At 39.0% G+C, this 25,091-nt stretch overlaps 1 protein-coding gene across 1 annotated transcript in view; it reads left to right on the forward strand.

Annotated features, from left to right (window-relative positions):
* Window positions 1-25,053, forward strand: part of LOC145770145 (uncharacterized) — a 28,943-nt gene extending 3,890 nt beyond the window's left edge. The window contains exons 5-23 of the mRNA XM_082581731.1: window positions 998-1,164; window positions 4,540-4,587; window positions 5,056-5,194; window positions 6,048-6,180; window positions 7,714-7,799; window positions 8,866-8,941; window positions 10,640-10,722; window positions 12,912-13,143; window positions 14,462-14,559; window positions 14,691-14,721; window positions 15,028-15,210; window positions 15,733-15,878; window positions 16,076-16,141; window positions 16,316-16,442; window positions 19,414-19,573; window positions 19,821-19,935; window positions 20,486-20,649; window positions 23,182-23,295; window positions 23,369-25,053. Of these exons, the coding sequence (XP_082437857.1) occupies window positions 998-1,164; window positions 4,540-4,587; window positions 5,056-5,194; window positions 6,048-6,180; window positions 7,714-7,799; window positions 8,866-8,941; window positions 10,640-10,722; window positions 12,912-13,143; window positions 14,462-14,559; window positions 14,691-14,721; window positions 15,028-15,210; window positions 15,733-15,878; window positions 16,076-16,141; window positions 16,316-16,442; window positions 19,414-19,573; window positions 19,821-19,935; window positions 20,486-20,649; window positions 23,182-23,295; window positions 23,369-23,407 (2,207 nt within the window). The 3' untranslated portion in view covers window positions 23,408-25,053. The remainder of the gene's footprint in view (window positions 1-997; window positions 1,165-4,539; window positions 4,588-5,055; window positions 5,195-6,047; window positions 6,181-7,713; window positions 7,800-8,865; window positions 8,942-10,639; window positions 10,723-12,911; window positions 13,144-14,461; window positions 14,560-14,690; window positions 14,722-15,027; window positions 15,211-15,732; window positions 15,879-16,075; window positions 16,142-16,315; window positions 16,443-19,413; window positions 19,574-19,820; window positions 19,936-20,485; window positions 20,650-23,181; window positions 23,296-23,368) is intronic.
* Window positions 25,054-25,091: the final 38 nt, after the last annotated feature.

Below are 25,091 nucleotides of genomic sequence, written 5' to 3' on the forward strand. Positions count from 1 at the left end.
ATGGGATTGGATATTTATATACAAGATGCAAGCGCCATGATTGGTGTTTTGACGGAAATGATTATTATGACAAACTAGTCACTGATGGGTCATCTGCATTAAGTCTATTTTTAAAACCATTATTTCGTCAAAGCCAACATAAATAGAAAAGCTGATGCAAAGATTTAGGAGAGAAGGCCATGGTGACGTACATCGGTGGCATTTTTGAACTCTGATAACAAATACTGTATCGCTCTTGGCATTAAAGGGTGAATATCAAACCAGAGCTGAATTTTGTGAAATTTGGGTTAAAAACTTTGAATTGAAAACGATCTTAAGATAGGCAATGCCAAAGTAAAAAGTTTGTGATACACTAAAATACTAAAAATGACAAAGTATCTTCTTGACGAATTGACTAACTTTAACGTTATCTTTTGGCACAAATCTGTGCCTGTGCCTTCATAAGAGTAAGGAGAATGTCCAATGATATGAGACGTAGCCATTCAGTCACTGTGAGCTGTTGATGGAAATGTAAATAAAACAATGTTTTAGCAACAAAATAAATTTCAAGAATATTTCACATTTAGGTAACAAATTCAAGGGTAGTTTTTGTTCATTAAAGACATTTAGCAATCCTAGTTGCATCTCTCTTGTAGTCCATATAAGAAACATGATCACACATAAAAGATGGTCATTGATTTACATTAGCAAAGTAAACTAAAACAATTACACTAATCCTTTGCATTCTTTTATACCTGGTTACATTGCAAATAAAGCAGTAATTATTGTGGTTCACCATTTCCAGAAGTAGGTTGGCCATGAAAAAATTGCGATTTGTTTACAAAACATTGTCCGCATCCAACCTCAGTTTTGATCTGAGATGTCTGATTCTAAAGAGCAAATTTTTGTGGTTTGAAAAAAATAAGTTTTGAAACCAATGGTTGAATTTTATTTTGTCAGTAATGGAATGGCGGAGAACGCCCAAATCTTGGTTGAAAACGATTTGTCTGTGTCGCAGCTCAAACAAAACGAACAAACATCTTGAACGCGATCGCACAGTACAATCGTTTCACGTGCATCCGCTTCGTGCCTAGGACTACCCAAGTCAATTACATCACTTTCGCGGGAGACGAGACGCCTGGCTGCTCTTCTTTTGTTGGATACATCCAGAGGGCAAGACAGAGGGTAAGTTCAATGTCTTTCAATACTTCTTAAGTCACGAATTACTACGTATGGAAATAATCTTGCGGACACCAAATAAAATTTTATGATGATGCAATCAAATAAACAACACAACAATTTATTCACTTTCACTTTCTCTGAGTGCGATAACTTGGCCTGCTTGGATGAGCGCAAAGTTGATATTCGGTTGGTCTTCTTCTTCTTCGTTTGAACCTTCTTCGCCACTTCAAGGGTCGAGGGGCTCTGCCTTTTACCACCCTTGGGCAGTGGCGACGACGTGGTTTAGATGTTTGAGTAGGTGTCGAGCAGCCATTTAATTGATTCGTCATCCAGTTCACGCAGACCACGCACACCATTTGGCGCATGATAGATGGCGCAGTTACAGATGGTGTGGTTTGCGGTTTGTTCCTCCTTGCCGCACTTACAGATCGCGCATGGAGCCATCCCCCATTTGTGCATGTTGGAGCGGAATAGTCCGACGCCAGTACGCAAGCGGTTGAGCCGCACCCAGGCCTTGCTTGGCAGATGCATTCCGATTGGGTGGTGGCTGGTGTCGGAAATGAAACTTTGAAGTCTTGAGGAGTTCTTCTTCCACTCCGAGCTCCATTGGTGGCCCCCCCAGGTAGCCGCACTGATGGATTGGTCGTTTTCATCAGGAGTTGTGCGGCACGTACAAATGGGTGTCTCGATTTCAGTCGCCGAGGTTGCCCACGCTCGCAGACTCGTAAAGACTTGAGTGGAGCAAGTGGTTGGGGTTTGTAGCGTGGCGAGTAAGAGACAGGATGGCTTCTTCGCGACGAAGCTCAGCTGGTTGGATGCCTGCAAAGACAGGGAGATTTTCCGATAGTGTAGGTCGCAGGCATCCTGTCACGATACGCAAGGCGTCGTTTATGGCAGTACCGATTTGATGGCAGTGGGCACTGCGGCTCCAGACAGTGCACAGCATTCTGCTGGAGCGTGAACCTAGCGCAATGGTGAAAATACGCAGGGTGTCAACTCCGGCTCCCCAGCCTGAGCCGGCCAAACGCCTTAGCAAAGCTGTGCGTGTTGAGATCTTTTTGCGTAGTGACTCCAAATGTTGACGGTAAGTGAGCGACTTGTTCAGGACTACCCCTAGATATTTAGGGTTTGGGCAGAAGGGCAGGGTTTTTCCATTGGCGTTGATCTTGAGTTCACGGTTCGCTTCCCGGTTGTTTAAGTGGAAGGCTGTCGTCACTGTTTTGGTTTCGCTAAGCTTCAGTCTCCATCTCTGGAGGTATGCCGAAAGCGTCGACATGTCCTGGTTTAGAGTCCCTTCTAATGTTTCCCATTGATTCGCCAGGTGTATAATGGCCAAATCATCGGCATATGCGTACTTTGCGGATACCGTGTTTGGTAAGTCGTGAGTGTAGATGTTAAATAGAAGGGGGGCGAGGACAGATCCCTGAGGGACGCCATTCTGAAGGCGTCGTAACCTGCTTGGTTTACCACTTCTGGTGGTGAGAGTAAAGCTTCTGTTGTAAACGAGCCCCATGATCATGCGGACCATGTGCCTGTCCGGGAGCAGGCGGAGGAGTTTGCAGGTGAGGCCTTGGTGCCATACGGTGTCGTATGCGGCTGTGAGGTTAAGAAACACAGCACCAGCCTTCTTCTTTGTCTCAAAGCAATCTTCGATGTCTTGGGTCATGAGAGTGACTTGGTCTACAGTAGATCTTCCATGTCGAATACCAGCTTGCTCCCGGGGCAAGAGTGGGTCTATAATTGGTTCGACTCGAGTGTAGATAAGACGTTCGAAGATTTTAAAAGAGATGCAGAGAAGAGATATAGGTCGATAGCTTTTCGGATCCTCTTGTGGCTTATGAGGCTTAGGGATTGCGACTACTTTGGCACGTCTCTAAATTTTGAGGATCTTGAGTTGGCATAAGCAGGAAGACAGGAATTTGCGCAGCCAAGACTTCATGGCGGTGCCAGCATAGAGTACAAGTTCGGGGCAGATGTTATCGGGACCAGGAGCCTTACGGGTCTTAGTTGATTGTAGGGCAATGGAGAACTCATCCAATGTAAATTCATCAGAAATGCTTTCCTTGTCTGGTGTTGGGATTTTCCAGAGATCAGACGTTTCCCTCTTTACAAGTTTGGAGAACTTGCGGTCGCCTATTTTGTAGGTCCCGTTTTTTACTAGTTCTAATTCGATCTTATTGGCAGTAACGGGCATTGGCGGGAAAGGCGTGCTGAACTGCCCGTGAGGTTGTTGACAGCACTCCATGCTATCCGGCTGGAGTGTGTAAAGTCGATAGTGTTGACGGTGTCTTTCCATCGCTCTAGCCTCCGTGAGTCCAGCCGATCGAGCAGTCTTGTTGCGGCTGAGATAGAGGCAGCACCTGGTCAGGCACGAACATAAGAGCGGTATAAAGCTTCGCACTCTGAATCCCAGCACAGTGTGTAGTTCTTTCGGCGGCCGCGAGGGATAGCTTGTTTAGCTGCGGATTTGATAGCACGGCAAAAGTCTTGGTAAGCCTCATCCACGTTGGCGGTAGAAGGTGATGGTAGTTCCGCCGCATTTTGATTGGTTATGAGGCTGCAGCGATTCCAATTGGCCTTTCTGAAAGTTCCATCGCTTCACTGGGGCACTTGGGATGGGAGCGACAAGCTTAGGGGCAGTGATAAGCGAAAGTCGGTGTTGGGAACGTGGGAACTTTTCTAGCACACGTTTGTCAGGAAGAGAGCTTTCTGTGTCTGTGCTTGCAAAGGCCAGGTCAGGGTTTATGCCCGTTCCCCAGCGTCCGGACCAGAAGCTGGCTGGATCTTTTGGGTTGTAAAGGAGGGCGAGGTTGTTGTTCGCAGCCCAAGCAGCCAGGCATTCTCCGTCGCTGTTGATGTACTTGTAACCCTAGTCGGTGTGCTGGCAGTTAAAGTCACCAGCATAGATACTGGGTGAGGGGAATGCGGGTATAGATGATGGGTTCAGGCGTGAGGATGGTGGTTTGTATACATTGATGATGTTATATTTTTCAATGCTCACACAAACCCATTCTATTTCCTCATTGTCGGAGGAGTTTGCAAGCGTCCAGTTCAAGCTCTCATGGACGAACGTGGCAATGCCATGTTTCCTGCTTTGGGTAGACCCAGCTAGTGAGTAGTGTGAAATTACTAAGTTGTCTGCAGAAGCGCAGTGGGTCTCTTGGAGGAGGATAACTAGAGCTCAGTTCTTATGAACGAGCTGCTCGACCACATCAATCTTGCTGGATGTGATGCCCTTAGCGTTCAGCTGTAAGACGGTACTTGTCGACAGTGGGACTGCCGCGCTCTGAAAAGAGCGGTTCTCGTGGGGTGTTTTGTTCAGCGTTCCGGGTCGAGGTTCGGTTTTGACAGTTTTCGTTTCGCATTTTTATCTTACAGGGGGGACGCGTGAAGGTGACTGTTCTTCCTCCCATTTACCCCCATTCGGTTGGTGTTATAAAAAGACAAACGTGATTTTGATTTTCGTCAGGTGTTTTATAGAACTCTAATTAATCTAATACTTTTTTACGAAACAACTGCCGGTCTTTCAAGGAAGACTACAGCTGAACGCAGGTTGAAAATCGCTGATGGAAGCAACTATTGTGACTCACTCCACCACATTCCAGCTCATGTCTAAACGTATTTTCATTCGTCGGCCAACAATTTGGCTTCGTTTGTCTTTTGCGCGATTATATCACTCCACTGAATCAAATGAGCTTCATGCTCATCCCTGCCTAACATCTCAAATCGCCATAAACAAAGTTTGGTGACGTATGTGTTAAGCAATATGCCTCTAAGAATATCGTGGTACTCTCGACTTTTCAATCCCCTTTCACTTTAATTTGATAAAAATATATAAGTTATTGTTTCTTGTGCCGTCACCGACGATGTTGCGTATGCATTATGATGTAACAGGTGAAGATAGGAGAGAACTGTGATAGAAATCAAGGGACGATTCTCCACGAGTTGATGCACGCGCTTGGATTCTGGCACGAACAATCGCGCGGTGACAGAGACTTGCACGTGGAAGTGAAAATAAACAATGTCGAAGATGGTAACATCTGCATCTTGTGATGCATGCTGACGTAACAATGTGTGTTTCTGCGTAATAAGGAAGACCTCTGAAATAGTTATGAACAATCGTGACAATATTAAGGATGCACTATTTAACCTGAAAACTATGCAAACCAGTTTTACATTGAGAGTGAAATATAATGGGTTAGTGTTACATTAGAATTATTTAGAAACAGGAGTTCTTAAAATTTTTGGGCTGCAACCCGTTAATGTCACTTGCAAAACTTTTGTCACTCTTTTCTTGTTTAAGTTATAAATAAAAGTAAAACTACATAAATTTTACATGCTTTAAATTTTGAAGCAAACAAAGTTTATTTTTAATTTTCCATCATAGACAAATCAATCAAAAGGTCGAGTTGACAATCTACTTTTCTTTGCATCAATGAGAAAGTGATGTAGCTGCTTTCTCGACACCATCAGTTTAATTTGTGTCTTAGTTGAAGACAATACACATCCCACGTCAGGTCCACAGTTAAGTTTCTTCCGAGCTTGTATCTTTACACTTGCAAGTGCGGAAATGTCACTTTCACACAAAATAACAATGCGCTAGCATACTTGTGCAACAGCCTACCACATTCGCACCTCACTTAGAGAACTTCCACGTCCCCCAATTAAAAACCGCTGAGTAAAACTATTACAGTAGATTTACTCTATCTGTTAGAGAAACAGAATACTCTAAGTGATGAAGTGAGTAAGTGTTTGTATGTGTTTGGGTGTGTGTGTTTGTGTGTGTATGTGTGTGAGCGAGTGTGTATGTGTGAGTGCAAATGTCTTTATTTAAAACATCAAGGTCACTATTGTTCAAAAACTTTACTTTTATACATTTTTGAAAGATGCAAGGAATAACTTTGAGAAGAGGACATCTTTGTCATGGGACCCCCTCGGATCACCATACGATCTTTCATCAGTAATGCATTATGGAGGAACTTTTTTCGCTAAGGGGAATCTACCGACTATAACAGAGATGTACGTTTTTCATTGGCTTGATCTGAACAACATATTTTGCCAATATTAATTTATGGCTCTTTTTTTGTTATTTAGAATTGAGTTCTTTCAAAAACACCTACCATTGGTTTTTATATGAAAATTATATCAAAAAATTTAAAAATTAAACGATATTTGATCATCATATTTGTTGTGTATTAAAATGTCTCATGTCTCTTGCATGATTATAACTGACAAAGATGAAAGATTTTCGAAACGTTTTTCCTGAGACCGGCAGTGAATACTGCCAAAGACTCATTCAATATCATTTGAGCTAAGAAGCGATTAACATTTTATTTTCTATCCGTTCACTCCTTTATAACTTACAGTACAATTGATATTAGCCATAGCTTACCTTACAATAATAAACGTGAAGGTCATATAATTGCAAGAGATGTAAAATGAAACCTGTATTTTATTTTATTATTGTTTGTTTTTATCTGTTGTAATTCTAATGATTGAAAGCTTCTGTGTGTGGTAACCATGGATGTATGTGCGTCTCTGCGATACTAAGGTTTTTGCAGCCCCAATTTACCCCACTTTACTCTGAAGGCACATCAGGATGGACATTTTTTAAATTGCTTACTGGAATTAAATTGTTCTGAGGATACTAGGGTATAAAATGGTATCATAATAATGATTGCGTTTTCTGGTAGTGACAACTATATTCATCTCGTGATGAGTCATTGGTTTTGTAGGTAACGAAGAAACTGCATACAATTCATTCACATTAATTGAAAACATTTACGTTGCTGGATACTGCAGTTTTGATTTAGCCATTTAGAGCAGCAGCAAAAATGGCGCCTTTTGAAGTTATCAGTGACGTGGCAGGATATTTTTTATAATACAAAGTTTTGAAAGATTTTGTTTGCTGTGTTGACCTGCACATGTGATAACCTTTGTTTGCTCAACAAGTAAATATCAACCAATCACGTCTTGTGAAAGGTTACAAAATGTAGTCATGATAAAGATTTCCGAGTAAATCGAGCTTTGTTGGACGAAGTTATATGTTGGTTAGATTAGCCTACATTGCAATGCTCACAAACCTACCTTATGAATACAATGCAGACACGCCGCACAACTATCCAGTTAAAATGTTTAAAACTGTCCGAAGTTTTAATCTTCATTACGTAAATGAATGTAATTATTATACTGAAATATGTCATTAAAATTGCCATTTATACATTTGAAAAATAATTTATCAAATTTGTCAAACCATGTACAACGATGTATATAGTAGTTCATTTAATTATACAGTGGACTAAAAGAAGGTAGAAAGTACGAAAATTTGTTAGCAATTGAAATACTTTTTGCATTTTAACGCGAGTGAAAGTTATAGTGAAATTTATTGTCCACTATTCATTAAAACAAGCAAAATATATCAAGCCCAATGATTGGAGTTTCGACCATACAAGCCTCACTTTGTATGGTCTTTTAGAAATCGTCACCATCATGTATGTTACTCACACTGTGCAGAATGGCAACCTATTTCTACAACTTGAGTTTATTTTACAGAGGTAGGTCTGAACCTGTGCTGGCTCAAAGGTATGGATTCTCAGAGCAAGACCTCTTTCAAATCAACACAAAGTATAGTTGTACAGGTATTGTGACTTTATATCGACAATTTCTAGATCACCATAATGCTATCTTCATTTAATAATTTAATGAAATAATCTGCCATTCCGAAGCTTTTACAAAAGAATCACAACTTCACTCTGATAATACTAATACTCTTTGATAGAGTGAAACGTGGGTAGTTTTCAGCTGCTAAAATCCTAACAAGCGCAACATCCCCAAAAACATCCCCAATATACATCATCAACACCCCCAAATACATCCCCAAAAACAATAAAACATCCCCAAGCCCGTGGCATAATAATCCATCACACAATCTGCCTTGGTGGACCTTGGCCTCTAGCAAACCAATCACTTGCCAACGAAGACTGGACGACAAGCCTTGGACATAGGTTATGTATTTTTATCCTCGTACCGAGAACGTCTCTGGTTATCTCTGACAGTTTCGCATACTCTACTTAAAGAGGCTTTGAACCACTATCTGATCACCAATCTGTGAATTATTTTATCCACTAGGTGAAGCTGAATAAAGAGCAGTCTTAAAATGTGTTACTCAAGCGCACACCCCGAGAGCCGAACCAGCACTATTTGATTTTGCAGTTCCTTCTTCCAAAAAGTTGGACGCTTAATTAACTGAGCTATCGGACCAGACTATTAACAATACAACAACTTAGTCGTCACTCTGTGATTTTAATTCTGACTTAGAGACAACAATCAAAGCTTTTGTCTGCCCCGTCAACTCAATTGTTTTGCGCCCGCCTCAAGATCACTCGGCGCTGTTTCGATTCTCGGGGTGTGCTCTTGAGAAACGCATTTCAGGACTGCTCTCCATTCTGAGGCACCTAATAGATAGAATAATTCCCGGGCAACAACACTCGAACAATTGAAAACTTCACTCTGTCAATTCGATATCCAACTGTGTGTCAAAAGCCTCTACAAGTAGGCTATGCGAAACTGCCAGGTAAAACTTGTCAAGGCTTTGTTAGTCCGTGGATAGAGATTGAAAACCAACCAACCATTAATATCGGTTCTGTCTTTCATCGGAGATCAAATGATTACTATCTTTGTCTTATTATGTTTGTTTATCTTCAGCATACCTCTTGAACACTGGGACCACCGTTAGCACAACCACCGTGTCTCTGTCCAACTGCAGAGATGCGCTCCAATTGTAAGTACATGGCCATCTGGAGATGCGGCCTGATTTGTCATATTTTGCATACTTTGATTACAGCTACTGCTAGTGCTTGACTGACAGTTTCTGAGATTTTTTTTACTTTTTGCTGTCTCCTAAAGATATAAAAGCTTTTTGTTGCCTTGTGGAAGCAGTAGAAAATGAGATAAAGTAAGTTGAAAAACGCTAAATTAGACTGTTATTGAAAAATTAACAGTCTGACTAAAATCTTCGAAATCAAATTTTCTTTGTTTTTCAACATCCGAGGATGTTAAAACCCATTGTGTCATCTGGGGAAAACAGTAAAGAAAACATAAAAATATAATTTTTAGAAAAATTTATTTAAACATTCGCAAAAAGTTAGCAAAATCTGGAAATTTCTGCAAAATGTGACAAATAAGGCCGTATCTTTGGTAAGTATCATCATAAGTCCTTAAAACTAGTGGCGGCTCGTGCCATGGGGCTGCAGGGCTGCAGCCCCACCTGAAAGAACAAGAAGAGTGAAAATATGTTTTCCGCTGTGTTTGCCCGACTCGGTTACTTTTTTCACTTAAGAATTGCGGATTGAAAATTAAAATATTGAAAGTTTCGTTTGGCAACACCGATATTGAGCAAACTGCTTTGCAGCCCGAGATTCTGGATTTCAAGCGCTCTGATTGGCTAAAAAATATCCTTGAAGCTCCACCTCTTTTGGTATTTTACAGCAATTTTTGAATCTGTTGGGGCTGCATAGAAAACAGCCCCACCTAACCGAATAACTTTACAGACTTTTTAAGGTTAGTTTTTATTTCGCAGAGTAGCGATGAGCCATGAATGTAGAAGTGTTAGCTGTAGAGTTAGAGTATTCAACAGGTTATAGAAAGTGCTAGTCCAGCCTAGATCATCTCAAAATCTCTTGAACCTTGTATGCAATGGCTATACGCTAGTCAAGACTAAGCTCACTACTAGTAAAGTTTGTCTCCAAAACAATAGCCTACTGTTAGTTTTTTCAAATTATAGCTTAGGAATGCATCAACTTTTTAACAAAGTTTGAATGCATTTTTTCAAAATTTGGGGGTAAAAACATGCTCAGAACGCTCCAAGTTTAATGTAATGTTTCAAATTTTTCTGGGGGAGACCCCCGGACTGTTTATTGCCACCCCACTGCTCACAAACACCACCAGCCGTAACTGCTTAGAACGAACTGTTAACGTAATTGATCGACATCAGTGATCCACCTGTTTCAGCGGATGGTGCGTACTAAAAATTTGATGAAATACACAAATGATAAGGTTAAACTGATAAGCCTATTATCATATCAAGCGCGAAATAAACGCAACGAATATACTTATTTCTTAAAAACGCTTCACCACTTCTGCCGTGATTTGGCAGAACCTAATATCTGCCATTTTCAAGTTTTCTAGATAAACAACTTTTTGTGTTGATAGCTGTAAAATTACCAAGGTAAAACACTCGAAGTTGACTTTTGTAAGGCTGGAATGGACAACCAAACAATATCTTTAGCTTGCCAAGCTTACAAAGCTTGCCAACCAAGCTTTGTATCAATGCATGCAAAAAAATGGAATTTGATCTGTCAATGTGAGATGTCAAACGATATGGCACGTCATCAGACGAAGCGTCATGTCATTAGATTAATTCATCTTGTGTACTATTTGAAGTCAGTATAATTATCAATGCACTCATTTGATCTTGTAGGTGCCCGCAAGCTGCAAGGCAAGGCCTCTGCCAATTCTCGCAATACCGAGCAGTTTGTCTGCGCAGTTGCACTCCCTGCGCCGGTAAGTTATGGCTTGATTGTTTGATACTTTAGTTTATTCGTGTAATCTAACTTGATAGCCAATTAACAGAAAAATGAATCTGTATTTGGTTCAACAAACGTCTATGAAGCAGTTTCAGCAAAACAGCTGGAATTGAAACCACACACTGCTACCGATGGACGAACCATCACTATTGCTACCGATAGACGAACCATCACTATTGCTACCGATAAACGAACCATCACTATTGCTACCGATAGACGAACCATTACCTTAGGTAGCTTTTGCGTCTTACATTTCCAAGAGAATCCCTCGTTGTGGGGAAACTTATTAAAAGTCAAAGCCAAAATCAAGTTTCAAATTAAACTGCTTTGTTTGTGCTTTATAGTGATATGTTCTTTTTTGATTTTTTTCTTTTCTTGCGGCCCATTGCAAAATTTAGGTTTGGAAGTTGTCCCTTTCGCCATGATACCAGACAATCAGTTTAAAAATGCGGCACGGTCGCAACACCTTAAGATACTTGAATGCAATTGAGCTTTCCATCGTCAACTCAAGACAAGCGTAGAGCGTAGAAATAACGGGAGAGCAAAACACTTTAGGTTCGAGAAGCAGTAGCACGTTGATTACTATACTGTATTTTATTGATATTGTACTGTATTGATTTGGTTATGTTAAGGAGAAAAAGGGTGATGTTACACTTGTGCAATGAAAGATAGCAGTCATCGATCACTTATTACCAATAAAAAGTCTTCCTACCTTTGTTGTTGGTACATGCAAGCGTTGAAAGAGGTTTGAGAGGAAGCAAGTGACTGTACTCCAACCAAATCTAATAAAGTTATACAACCAACTAATGGGGAGAGCAGATCGTTTTCAAAACTTTAAAAGACATCGCCACATCAGGATTCATTCTATAAAGTCAGAAGTTTCTAAAAGTATGGGGTGTCAAACTACTTGCCAAGAAGAGGGTGTGTTAAATTTTAATGTTGTTGAATGTTCAAAATTTTTTTTGTAAAGTGTTATTTTACAGCAGTGGTAGCCCAATTCTTGCCCATTGAAAATCCTGTTCTTTTGAATCCTTGTATAAAGTGGTGCTGGCCACTTTTTTGTTTTTGCCTCAATGCTGGCATAATCAAATTATGTCTGTTGTGGAGGTATGTGGACAACAAAATGTCTTTGCTGGCATACACCTGCAGATCAAGTTGTTATTGCACTGCTGGCTGCACCAAGTGTACAAAAAAGAAGAGGGGTTGCACTAAAAACAAGTCCTAGATACGACTAGACTGGACGGAAAGAGCCATCTAGCCATTTAAAATTGAGACCTAATGCCGATAGGAAAATTATAATAAATTCAAATGTGTCACAAAACACCCAGATGGATATTTTGTGAAGTTTCACCAGTAATAGGCTACAGTGCTATGTATATCTGTAAGCTACCCGGAGCATATCCAAGATCTTCAAATAGGGGTGCAACCCTGAAACATTTTAAGGTGCTGGAGTAGCGTGGAATTTGTGTTGTTATGTGTTAAATCAAACTTTTATCTCAAAAAGAGAAGATGATTGAAATGTGTATCAATCTTAACTTAAATGCCTAGCGTATGATATATCAGATGCAAAAAAAATAACACTAAAGCATTAAAAAAAAATTGAAAAAACTATTTAAAAGACCATGTTGAAAAAAGTTACTAAGTGGGAGACACAATTTCTAATTTTTTTAATTTCGGGCATTAGTGGGTAAACAAAGAAATGTTTTCCTTCTCACGTCTTTCTTTAGTTGTGCTCATTGCGATTTTTTGTTTTTATAATTTTAAACCAGTAATGAGAAGTAGAATTAGTGAGTTTGTTCACAACTAAAGTACAAAGCATCAGAGTTAGGGTTAAACCACCATTCGCATTTATTAACAAATAAACCATTGTATTATACATCCTGATTCTGCCTAGTTGAGTCTAGTCAATATGGCAAAAAAAAACAATAGAAAATAGCATTGTTTTTTATTTGTTTTTCCAACACGGCATTGTTTCTTTATCACTAACACGTTGACCAAATGTTCGTAAGTCCAGTAAAAATCGGTATAATAAACATAGAACACGAAATAACAGTAAAGTATTATTTATATGCGGACTGCTTGGCCAGCACTCTTCGCAACATCCCGATGTTTTATACCAGATATAGAAAACGTTTGTATGTGTTCATTTTCAACGTTAAATATCAGGTACAACTCCAACAACTTCAACAACAACTTCAACAACAACTTCATCAACAACTTCAACAACAACAACTCCATCACCTCCTTCAACAACTTCAACGACAACTTCAACAACAACTCCATCAACTCCTTCAACAACTTCAACGACAACTTCAACAACAACTCCATCAACTGTGTCTACTTCTTCATCAACAACACTGTCATCTTCGACAGTGGATCCTTGCAGAGATCTAAAGGAGTAAGTTTTTTTTGTATCTACTGACACGTGAGACATTGAATTTCGCTCATTAACTCGAAATTCAATTTCTAAGTTGTACCAAAGAATGGTCAGTAAGAAAGTGATCCGGTTGAGTAATATAAGTGAGTGTTAAACTTAAACTTGAACTTAAAACTTGAGTATCATTAATATCACAAAACAAAATCAGACGTTTTCGGTGTAACAATGCGCTTTAGTCAGGAATCAAATAATCAACTGCAATCTCAAAAACCATCAACAATTGCAAATATGATTGAAACAATTGTGAAGCATAGAACAGGTAAATCAAATCAGATTAGTTTGTTTGCTTAAACACACAATAAATAATTATAGCAATGTATCGAAAATTTTCGGCGCATTCTTGGATTTTTTTCCGGAATAAAGATTTAACTGCATTCTGGGAACAGTAGAATAATAGTTAGAAAGTGGATTTTTCTATAAAGTCCACAACATAGATGACAGAAATGGTCCTACAGGATTATAAGAAATACCTTTGACTTCAGCTTCTCGCAAGAGAATTAACAAGTCAAACACGAATCGGCGAATATCAAATTACATGAAGTGTGACAACATCAACAGAATTGCGAGAAACGCATTAGTCAGACACGACGAGCCATTAGCACAAACAGTTGCCTTCTGTAGGGATTAATAAGCTTAATATACAGGGGGAGCGAAGGCTTTTTGTTTGATAGTAGACCTTTCTTGAAAATGTTCTTAAACTGATTGGTTGAAAAGTTCTGGTATCACCTACATAATTTGAAATGCAACTGTTATAGGCCTACCAATTTCACACTTTTATTTCGAATTAACCAGACGTTCACTACTAGTTTGCTGTAGGTACTGCTACTCGCATTGCTATTAATCTACTGCAGGCTACATTCAATTCAGCGGGCATCACCACCGCTTGAAATCACCATAATGTCGTGCATTGCGTGAGATGATGACAAAATCTACTTAAAATAATTGTTGTAGGGTCAGGCAATGCATTTCTTTGATCAAATTATAAATAGAAAGGATTTCCACGATGTTTGCGCAAGTGACATCTTATAAAAGACTGACTAGTGGATGAAACAACTCCACGTAACAACACTTCAACAATCGGAAGCTTCACTCTGCCAATCTCGGTAACTTGCCTTGTGTCAAAAGCCTCTACAAGTATGCAAAACAACCAGAAATAACTTATTAGAGGCTTTATCAGTGCGAGGATAAAAATTCAAAATCAACCAACTGCCAGTGCATTCATGACCATATCATTGGGAAAGCTACTCAAACAGCCCTAAGTAAATCTTTCCGTTTGCAGGGAATGCAGAAACTGGGCCCATCAAAACTTTTGCAATGAAGAGTTCGTTGATTACATGCGTGTAAACTGTCCCAAAGCTTGCGGCCACTGCACCCCAGGTAGGTATTCGAAGATATCATTGGTACTTTACAAAATTTATTAAAACATTAGATTTCTTTTCGCTTCGTGTTGACTCCTACAATATTATTACTTCTGTTGACACAAGTCTATTCTCACCTTTGTGTTACAGTTTTCCCTCCCACTTGTGAAGACGACTTCAGGTGAGTGAAGACGTTATATGATTTTGAAATTCAGTTAATTGGTAACCTCGATACGAACACTTCCTTAAGTAAAAGTAGATTTATTAACTAGACTCGTTTTCGGTTTTGAAGATATTAGGCTTGGTCGTATGTCAAGGGTTTAGTTGAAGTTGACATGCTCGTTTGGAGCCTGGAGCCTATTGCTTGCACTGACGCAACAAGCAAGCTCCATCCTTCTAACTACCTAACGAGGACACAATGAACAAGGTAAATTTATTTGTGAGTAGTTTTACAAACTAATTACTTTTGCGTTCCAATTCCATTCAGAAATTGTGGTGCATGGGCGGACAATGGTGAGTGTACTTCGATGGAGCACGAGACCTTTATGAAAGCTTATTGCAAACAAAGCTGCACTAATCGAGGTGTTCCATTGCTCTGTGGGCCTGGGGCAACCACTTTGGCGATTCCCACCACCACTCCAAGAATTTCATGCGTCGACATCAAGCTATAGTGAGTGAAGCTATTTCTTGTAAGAATTTACAGGATCAGTTCACGTTCTTCTTGATATCAGGAATAAAATCAAATTATCATCAACTACCTATGAATACTGGTCGTGAAGCTCTTCGTGTTGCTACATTTTTTTGGTTTCGTATCTATTTCATTTTCATCTTTTCCTTCTGAAGGCATTTTGGAAAAGAAACTTATGGAAACAATAAACAACTTTAACATTTGGATCAAAAACTCAAACTGTATCGTCACAACGATTCGTTACAATTTACACTCTACACGTTTATATTTACAACAAGTTGTTTAAAGGATTTATTAATTTATTGTGCTCCTAATACTCAGATAAACAATTTCACAATTCATTATCAAGTTGTTTCATGTTCCGGGCTTCATTGCACTTGTTGAGCACGTGGTGTGGTTATCTACCTTCTAACTGTCAGGTTGTTATCATCATTGACCTTGCTGGAGCTCCAATGTGAGACACATTTTGCAGTTTGTTTTCATTTCATGAAAACTAATTTGTAGTTGCCAGCATTGGGCTAGGAAGGGATATTGTAACGAGGAAGGGGATCGTGGGAATCAAGTGAGACGGGACTGCCCCCAATCATGTGCGTCGTGTGGTGGGTTACAATCCACGACACCAGTTACTCCATCCGCCAACCCCGTTGTTGGTAAGTTCTGCATGAATGGGTTTTGTGACAGACCTGGATAAAATTCTAACTGAATGGAACCGAAACTAAATTAAATTGAATTGCAAAATAAATAAAAGTTTCTTTTATGTTTATTGCAATAAGATTGGAAACGAAATTAATTAATTTATAAAAATTGCAATAATTACCATTTAGCCTAATACTTTTCTTCAAATTAGCTTTCGCTAACGGAGCGTGTGGGAGGGTCATGTCCCGTGGAAGGAAAAGGAAGCGAGTAGTGGGAGGTAAGACATCTATTGATCTAGTGACATTGACTCACAATAGTTGTTAATTTGTTAAGTTTGTTGATAAGAATTGATAATATCTGAAACTATTTGCAATTATAAAAACCTTCGTAGATTGTTTTCAGTTGCAAATCCATCCTGATGCTTGTAGATTAAATTGAAAGTTAATTTTAGGTAAGAACGCGGCGTACGGTGCCAACCCATGGATGGTCAGTCTTCAAAGAGGAAGTGAACATTTTTGTGGGGCAACCTTGATAAGTAATCAACATATCATCACCGCCGCGCATTGTTTTTATAGCGGGTACAGTAAATTATTGTTTGCTGATCTAACGTTATGAAAACTAGCGATGTAAATTGGTTGTTTAGACCAGGGGTCACCAAACTTTTTTCTCTAAGGGCCGGATTGCTGCGAGATTAACATCTGCGGGCCGGATGCAAATTGTGAATAGATATACAACTATTTAGAATCTCCATTGACTTGAATTGAGCACAATAAATAACAAAGTCAGCGGTGGAATAGCAAAGTTGTGATGAAAATCGAAAGGTTGCTGGAAAATTTATCCCCTGCTGTGATAAACTACAAGGCATCGTGCTCTTGAAAATATATTACATCTTTCCAAATTTGGCCTAGGCTGTCCGCATTTGTGGTGGCCTAATGATAGGCTTGCCATATGTCCCGGTTTAGCCGGGACAGTCCCGATTTTAAGGCCTTGTCCTGTTGTCCGCCCGGTGAACCAGTTTGTCCAAGAATTTTCAATTTGAGATTTGCAACAAAAAAATCTTGAGTTACCGGCAGCCATTTTAGCGATTCTTTCTCAAGTGGGTTTGCAGAAAATATCAACAAAATGTTTCAGAAGCAAATGATCAACATCGACTTCCTTTTCGATGAGCACGTTTTGGTAAAGAAATGCATGTCCGAGAGTGAGAGCAGAGGAAAGAATGATGGCAAAATGTAACGACATCTCTTGAACAAAAGTGGATCCAATCGTTCCAAACTTTTATCAACAGAAACATAGCCATTCAAAACTTTCAAAAACTTGTCGAGTTTGTGCTTTGTTTGGCCGGGACATCAGCACCAGTTGAGCGAATTTTTTCAATTATGAACAATATGTGGACTGATGACACAGGCCAAATGCTAGAACAGAATGTTAAAGCTCTCCTCACTAGCAAAATTTCCGGCTGCATAGCCGAGTGGTGAGAGCATTGGAACGGCACTCGAACGGGCGCCGGTTCGATACCGCTTAAGAGCATGCGGCTGTGTCTTTGGCAGGACACTTTAAGGCATGCCTGAAGGTGGACACGAAGATTGGCTTCCTTGCATTCCCGTCCACTTAATCTAAATCTTCAACCACCAGGTCTAAGCCTGGATACGACAACAACAACAACTAGCAAAATTAATGTTGATTTGACATGTAGTGCATTTTATGAAAAGATAAAATCGAACACTGAAGGCTACTTTTGAAAAAGGTGCACAGAAAAAATATTATTATGCCTGATTCATTTGCTCATAAGTATTATTAAGTTCTTTTATTTTCGTTGGTGAAATAGGCCTACAATAGCCCTACATATATTGGTAATTTTCCCATATTAATTAATTAGTTGCATTAAATTTTTTTGTATTAGGCCTGCATTAAGTTCATTTTCATATGTGTCCCGGATTTGCATTTCTATAAAATGGCAAGCCTATACCTAGTGATAAAAACAGAACACCAAAATGAAGGCTGCCTGGTGGAAAAATGTTTGGTAGCCTAACTTGTTTCCTTAACAGTTGTAGTGCAGCTGTTATTTCCGCAGCACGTGGCGGGCCGCATGAAATCAGTTCGCGGGCCGGTTCTGGCCCGCGGGCCGTAGTTTGGTGACCCCTGGTTTAGACAAAGGCAACATTTTCAAATTATGGTGGTTTCCTGTTTTGTGTTATGCGAGATATTTTGTTCGATTTCTAGAATTAACTACCAAAAGTACATGTTTTTAGCACTAGTTGCTACGTTCATCTGATGACAGTGAAAGCAACAATAAACAAGATGATTTATTGCTTCACTGACGTTTCGTGCACCATGACAATGCACATCTTCAGAGCGAATAACATACAAAATAAAATTTTACAAGATTATATACTGCAGTGCGATTGAAGGCAAGAAAATATAAAACACACAATATTTTAAAGATTGGCCAATGATGTGTGTGTGAGCGGTTGTTTCCCACGCTAAATTACGTAAAAACGTCCAACAATAAACATAAATTCGAAGCAGTGAAGACCAACAGAAAAAATGCGATTGAAGGCAACAAAAAATAAAACACAATATTTTAAAGATTGGCTAATGATGTGTGACCAATTTAACGTGGAAAGTAATCGCTCACACATCATTGGCTAGTGAAGTCATATAACCTTGGTGAAATTTTATTTTGTATGTTATTCGTTCTGAGGATGCGCATTGTCATGGTGCGCGAAACGTCAGTGAAGCAATGCACCATCCTGTTTGTTGTTGCTTTTAGTTTCACCAGAAGGATGTTGCAACTAGTGCTAGAAACAATAATTGTCCTGATGAACACCCAAACTTTTCGGTATTCTGAATAAATTTTGTTGTGCACAAGCCATAAAGTATTATTAGTAGTAATTAGTAGTAATTTTTAAAATATTGTGTATTTTATTTTTTCTTGCCTTCAATCGCACTGCAGTATATAACCTGGTGAAATTTTATTTTGTATGTTATTCGCTCTGAGGATGCGCATTGTCATGGTGCGCGAAACGTCAGTGAAACAATAAACCATCTTGTTTATTATTGCTTTTACTTTCAATTTGATCAGATGAACGTAGCAACTAGTGCTAGAAACGATAATTGTCCTGATGAACACCCAAACTTTTCAGTAAAAAGTACATGTCGTTTTCATTTTAACTTTCATTCTTTGTTATGCTTTGCATTATCTAGAATCTAGATTCTAGAACATATTCTTGCGTAACAATAAAGTTTGAACACGATCCAGCATAAGACAAAATTTGCCGAGCCTTTGCAAAACTAAACTGTTTTTCTTTTCTCAAATATATATTTTATGATAAAAAATTTTTTTAGCATTCTTTTAATTTAAGAAATTTGTGTTCTTCCTTCCCAGTGCCTGAGACAAAAAGCAATATTTGCAAAAAAATAATAGTTTTTTTTTTCTTTCACTTTCTGTTTGGAGGTAGGCTACAAGTAAGTTGTAATGATTTCTTTTTAATCGTCATAATCACGATGCAAGAGAATTTGTATTGCCGTACAATGACCACATGAACACAGAAGCGTCTACGTCGGTGATCTGGATCGCGTTCATGGCTATCTTGGCAAGCAGAGGTTAATGAGGAGAGATGTGGGGGAAATCAGAATAACCTTTGTTAACATCACAATTCACCCTTTGTTCGATCATCTAACTAGAGACAACGACATTGCAATACTACAGGTGGGTTCATCTGCAATGGAAAGCAGGCTTACTTTAAATGAAAAAAAATAAAGAAAAACTTTGTTTTGTTGGAATCAAACCAAATTTCACCAATCACTGATGCAAATTGTAAACATATTGAGAAGTAGACCCCTTTGTCCATTTCTCACATAAAGAAGTCTTTGAAATGCGTTTTTTGTCAACTTCAACTGGTATATGAACAGTTCCTGTAGAACGTCACAAAGAACATAAATTTGTTTTCATGCAGATTTCATCACAAGTTACCACGACAAACTATGTCATACCGGTCTGTCTGCCCGGTTCCGCATGGAGAAGTTTGGAAGGATATGTCGTCACAACGACAGGATGGGGAAGACAAAAACGTCAGTGTCGTATTGTAGTGTTGGTGGTGTGTAATGCTGTGTCTATGCAGCGGTATTGGTGAAGAGTCTGGTTATTTGTAGACTAGATGCTGTGTAGTGTCGTAGTGTAGTGTTGGTGGTGTGTAATGATGTGTCTATATAGCGGTATTGGTGAAAAGTCTGGTTATTTGTAGACTAGATGCTGTGTAGTGTCGTAGTGTAATGTTGGTGGTGTGTAATGCTGTGTCTATGTAGCGGTGTTGGTGAAAAGTCGGGTTATTTGTAGACTAGATGCTGTGTAGTGTCGTAGTGTAGTGTTGGTGGTGTGTAATGCTGTGTCTATGTAGCGGTATTGGTGAAAAGTCTGGTTATTTGTAGACTAGATGCTGTGTAGTGTCGTAGTGTAGTGTTGGTGGTGTGTAATGCTGTGTCTATGTAGCGGTATTGGTGAAAAGTCTGGTTATGTGTAGACTAGATGCTGTATAGTGTCGTAGTATAGTGTTGAAGAAGTCTTGAAGAAGCTGGAAATAGTGCCGTGTTAGATAATGTAAAACCCGATGGTTACTTTCAGGGCCAGTCAAAAAACAAAGCAACAACTTGCAGGAGGTAAATGTGAGAATTATCAGCAACTTGGAATGCCAGGAGTGGTTGAATCCTTATATCAATTACAAAAACGAGATCACAACCAACATGCTTTGTGCTGGAAATAGAAACGGTGGGGGAGATTCGTGCCAGGTAGTTATCACAATCTGCACCAATGCTGTTTGCTTTAACTTGTATTATCTGAACAAAGCATCTCGCATTGCTGCTAAATATGCATCTGCGTTGTGATGAGTGACGTCGCCAGACCAACGAATCTCTGGATACTTTTCTCTAATGGAGTTTGTTACCGCCCTGAGGTTGGTGTAAGAACGAACCGGCCATCATCTTGATCAGATAATAACCGAGTTGTATGTTTCATACTGGGCTTGTCCTGAATCTTAGTTCTCAACTTTTCTTTCCTGCTGGCGCAATCACAGGATCTTTACACCCTGGACAAATTGCTCCGAGTCCCTTTACAAATTCTGATCAGCGCCTCAGCTACACTTTGATGTCAAATTGATCTACCCGCTCCTTCCCAAGGGAGAAGTTGGATATACTGTAGGTGTGGTAACTTTAACCAGAATCAGGTTACCGTTTGGCCTAAGATATCGAGAACTGCGGTAACACTAAAATTAAGACCGATGCTGTTTTCCTATATCTAACAGTTGTTTGCAACACTGCATGAGCTATACCTACGGCCCTGTGGGTTGCTCGTAAGCTACATCACCTATCCAGACAGACATAGGATCTATAATATGATCACGAATGTTATGCGCTGTAGAACATCGTGGGGGAACCTAGACGGTATTCTGAGCTAAAACAAAGAAGCGCGTTCAGTTCGTCTCTAGAGATGTTACTTGAAACTCAATGAAACAAAAACGATGGCGACATATTTTGATTCACATGACTAGGAAGCAGATAGAGCTTAATAATAGCATCATTGAAAAGTTACTGTTCTTCTACGATGAGTCAAAATACCTTGCTGCAACTCTAGACAAGATATCTGCAAGCTTTGGATGACGACTATACTGTACAAATGCCGGCAAATAAATCTTTACATTCAGTCGGCAAAAAAAACTTTACATGTTAAATCTGCACAAGTTCTTAGCTTACTGTTCCCGCCAAAAGCATTGCGTCACAAAAACGCTTATAGTTACATCATTAGCTACTCTCTGGCTACACTTCATCGTAAAGCCATTGCTCTGCATGCCTAGTGTTGCTTTACAGCTTCGTGAATAGTAAGGTCGGTGAATTCGCACAATATTTTTCATTTTCTCAAAGTTTCGACGTCTTGCAAAAAAATTTTCAAAAACTAAAATGGTTCGAAAGAAGAAGCAAGAGGAAGAAAAATCTTGTGCCTTGACTTTGTTAGAAAAGGGAGATTCTGTGATTGCTGTAGCCAGATATATTGAGGTCTCAATTTATCAATTAAAAAGGTGAAATATTCAGTCATTGTAAAGATTTTAATTGATAAATTGCCTCTCTGCAGACCCCAATATCTCTGGCTATAGCAATCACAGAATCTCTCTTTTCCAACAAAGTCAAGGCAAGAGATTTTTCTTCCATTTGCTTCTTCTTTCGAACCATTTTAGCTTTTGAAAACTTTTTTGCAAGATTGATTGAATCTTTATCCTCGGACTGGGAAAGCTTCTTGCAGAGCTTAATCTTGGCAGTTTCGCATACTTGTAGAGGCTTTGAATCACTGACGCAGACCCGGTCACCGAGATTGACAGAGTGAAGTTTCCGATTGTTGAAGTCTTGTTGCCGGAGAACTATTCCATCCATTAGATGCCGCTGAATGGAGAGCAGTCCTTAACGTGCGTTGCTCAAGCGCACACCCCGAGAGTCGAACCAGCGCCGCTTGATCTTGAAGCTTCTTCGTTCCAGAAGTGACGTGCTAACCAATTGAGCTTTGAAAAAATGAAAAATATTGTGCGATTTCAAGCAACACTAGACACGCAGAGCAATGGCTTTACGGTGAAGTGTAGCCAAAGAGTAGCTAATGATGTAACAATAAGTGTTTTTGTGACGCGATGTTTTTGGCGGGAACAGTAAGCTAAGAACTTATGCAGATTTTACATGTAAAGTTTTTTTGCCGATTGAATGTAAAGATTTTTTGCCGGCACTGTAGACTAGAGTGACTGCTCTCCGGAAATCCCTCCATATATATATAGTCCAGGAAAACATCGACCACCTAGAGTGGTTATCCACTGCCTCTAGTCCAAACCGACAACAACTACTTCACATTCAATATCTCTGTAAATCTTTAGAGAACATTTAAAGCACTATTTTGTAACTTACTGGAAAGTAGCCTATTCTGTCTTTAAATTAGATCAAGAATTTTATCCATTTTGCATTGTCTGATGGCCTAAAACTTTTTTGATGTTTAATTTCGAATAAAAACCAATTAATTATTTGACCAGTTATATAATTTGTTTTCAAACTTATTTCAAACAAATCTTTAGACCACTGAAAGTACGAAAATTTCTTGCATGAAAAATAAGAGTGTTGTTTCCTAGAGGTTCATTTATTGTGAAAGAATGAAACATTTTGCAAAAGATGTAATTTCTAGTAAACAAAAAACTAATTAAAGTAAACAGTTACAAAACTGTTTAGTTTTCGTTTAACAAAAAAATAAAAACTAGCTTAATTCAAACTATCGGAACAATAACAAATGTATTCCAGGGTGACGATGGAGGTCCCCTGGTCTTGCAGGTGGCCAACATAAATTACTTACTTGGAATCGTATCTTGGGGATATGACTGCGGTGAACCCAACAGGCCTGGGGTCTACACGAGGGTGAGTAATCATTAGCATTATCATTGTGAGGCCGCCTTGTGAAAAACGTCAATTAACTTTGTTAATTTTTCAGATCATAGAGAAACTGGAATGGATCAATGGCATCATGTAACCCACATAAGTCTTCATAGTCAATATCTTCAAGGTCAACATCTTCATCTGATGTCTTCGGAATCAAAAGTTGTGTATCTTACTAGTTATAGCTGAAAGGATTTGTTATTTATTGTATTTCCTTATGAAGAGACTATCAGTCCCACTCATCCATCTCCATGCTGTCACAGTAGGAATTTTGACATGCACATTGACTCAAGTGTCACCAACATTAAAACCAACAACTTCGAAGTTAGGAGGAGAACAAGTTTACCGCTAATGTTTAAATCTATGAACCATCTGTGTCGCCATAGACTGTGCACCAAACAACCAATCTCATGACACTACGACCATGCCATTGCAGGGGAGCGGAAACAAGTTCAGTTTTCAAAGATCTTAACCGCTTAGCCAAACCTAATCTGATATGAAAAAGGTTCCACATCTTTGAAAGCCTCAAGTAACACACGTCAAACTCTATTGTACCTTTACATTCTGCCGTCTGCTTTTTACTTGTAAATCTGTATTTTTTAGATGTTTGTACATAATAAAAGTTTTGTAACTCAACATTTTTATAATGTGGTGTTTATGACTAACCCACAAGACGCAGCTCTTCATTAAATATTTCGAGATTTATTTTTGCAGTCACATTCTTGCAATTACTTGTTGCTAGTTTGAATTTCAAGTATTATTAATAAACGTGTATTGTCAGACTAATAGCAAATTGATACACCACAGTCTGTTTTATAAACAAACCTATCTATATATGAACATGGTGTTTGACATAAAATGCCTTAGGTAGCCTATAGACTACACTCATCTACGTCTGTATTATATATTTTTGCTTGTGGAGTTCTGTAAATTGGTGATCTGTGAAAACTCACTGCAACAAGCCAGTGGTGCATAGAATTTTTACACAGGTTGCACACAATTAAATATTGCACCAATTCGTTGATTATAACATGAGAAAAATTGCGCGTTGTTTGAAGCAATCCTCAATCCTTTTATTCAATTATTTAAAGTGACTAAAGTCGAAATCTTTCATAACATCATCAAACAAATGCAATTGTACATTTCTGTAAAGATGTTTTCAGTCAGTAGTAAATTTAATCAAAATTCTCGAGGAGAACTTGTCAAAATATGTTGTCAGCAAAACTTACTTTAAAAGTTATTTTCTTGATTATTTAGTCATTTAATTTTTGTTATCAGTTGTGAATATCGTGTTGTGTAGTCATCACATTCAAGCTGCTGTGAAAGTACTTTATTAACTACTCCCACAACAACAATGCGTAAGTACAGGCCAACTGTGACTATTACAAAACAATTAGTACAAATTATTACAAATCAAACAATATTACAATACAAATTATTACAAAATTTATTACAAAATTATTACAGTCCGCCCCGATAACTCAGTTGGTTAGCGCATCACTTCTGAAACAAAGAAGCTTCAAAATCAAGCGGCGCTGGTTCGATTCTCGGGGTATGCGTTTGAGCAACGCACGTTAAGGACTGCTCTCCATTCAGCGGCACCTAATGGATGGAATAATTCCCCGGCAGCAACTTTCCAAAAGGTACCATTAAAAAATCCCCTTTGAATTTTGTTTGGTAATTACAGAAGAATAAAGAGCAATTGCAGTGGTGGGAATCAAACCCACGTCAATGTAATGACTACCACCACCCTAACCCTCTGCGCCAAAGCAGCCAAT

Source organism: Aplidium turbinatum, chromosome 5 (assembly GCF_918807975.1).
Source record: "Aplidium turbinatum chromosome 5, kaAplTurb1.1, whole genome shotgun sequence".
Lineage (NCBI taxonomy): Eukaryota > Metazoa > Chordata > Ascidiacea > Aplousobranchia > Polyclinidae > Aplidium > Aplidium turbinatum.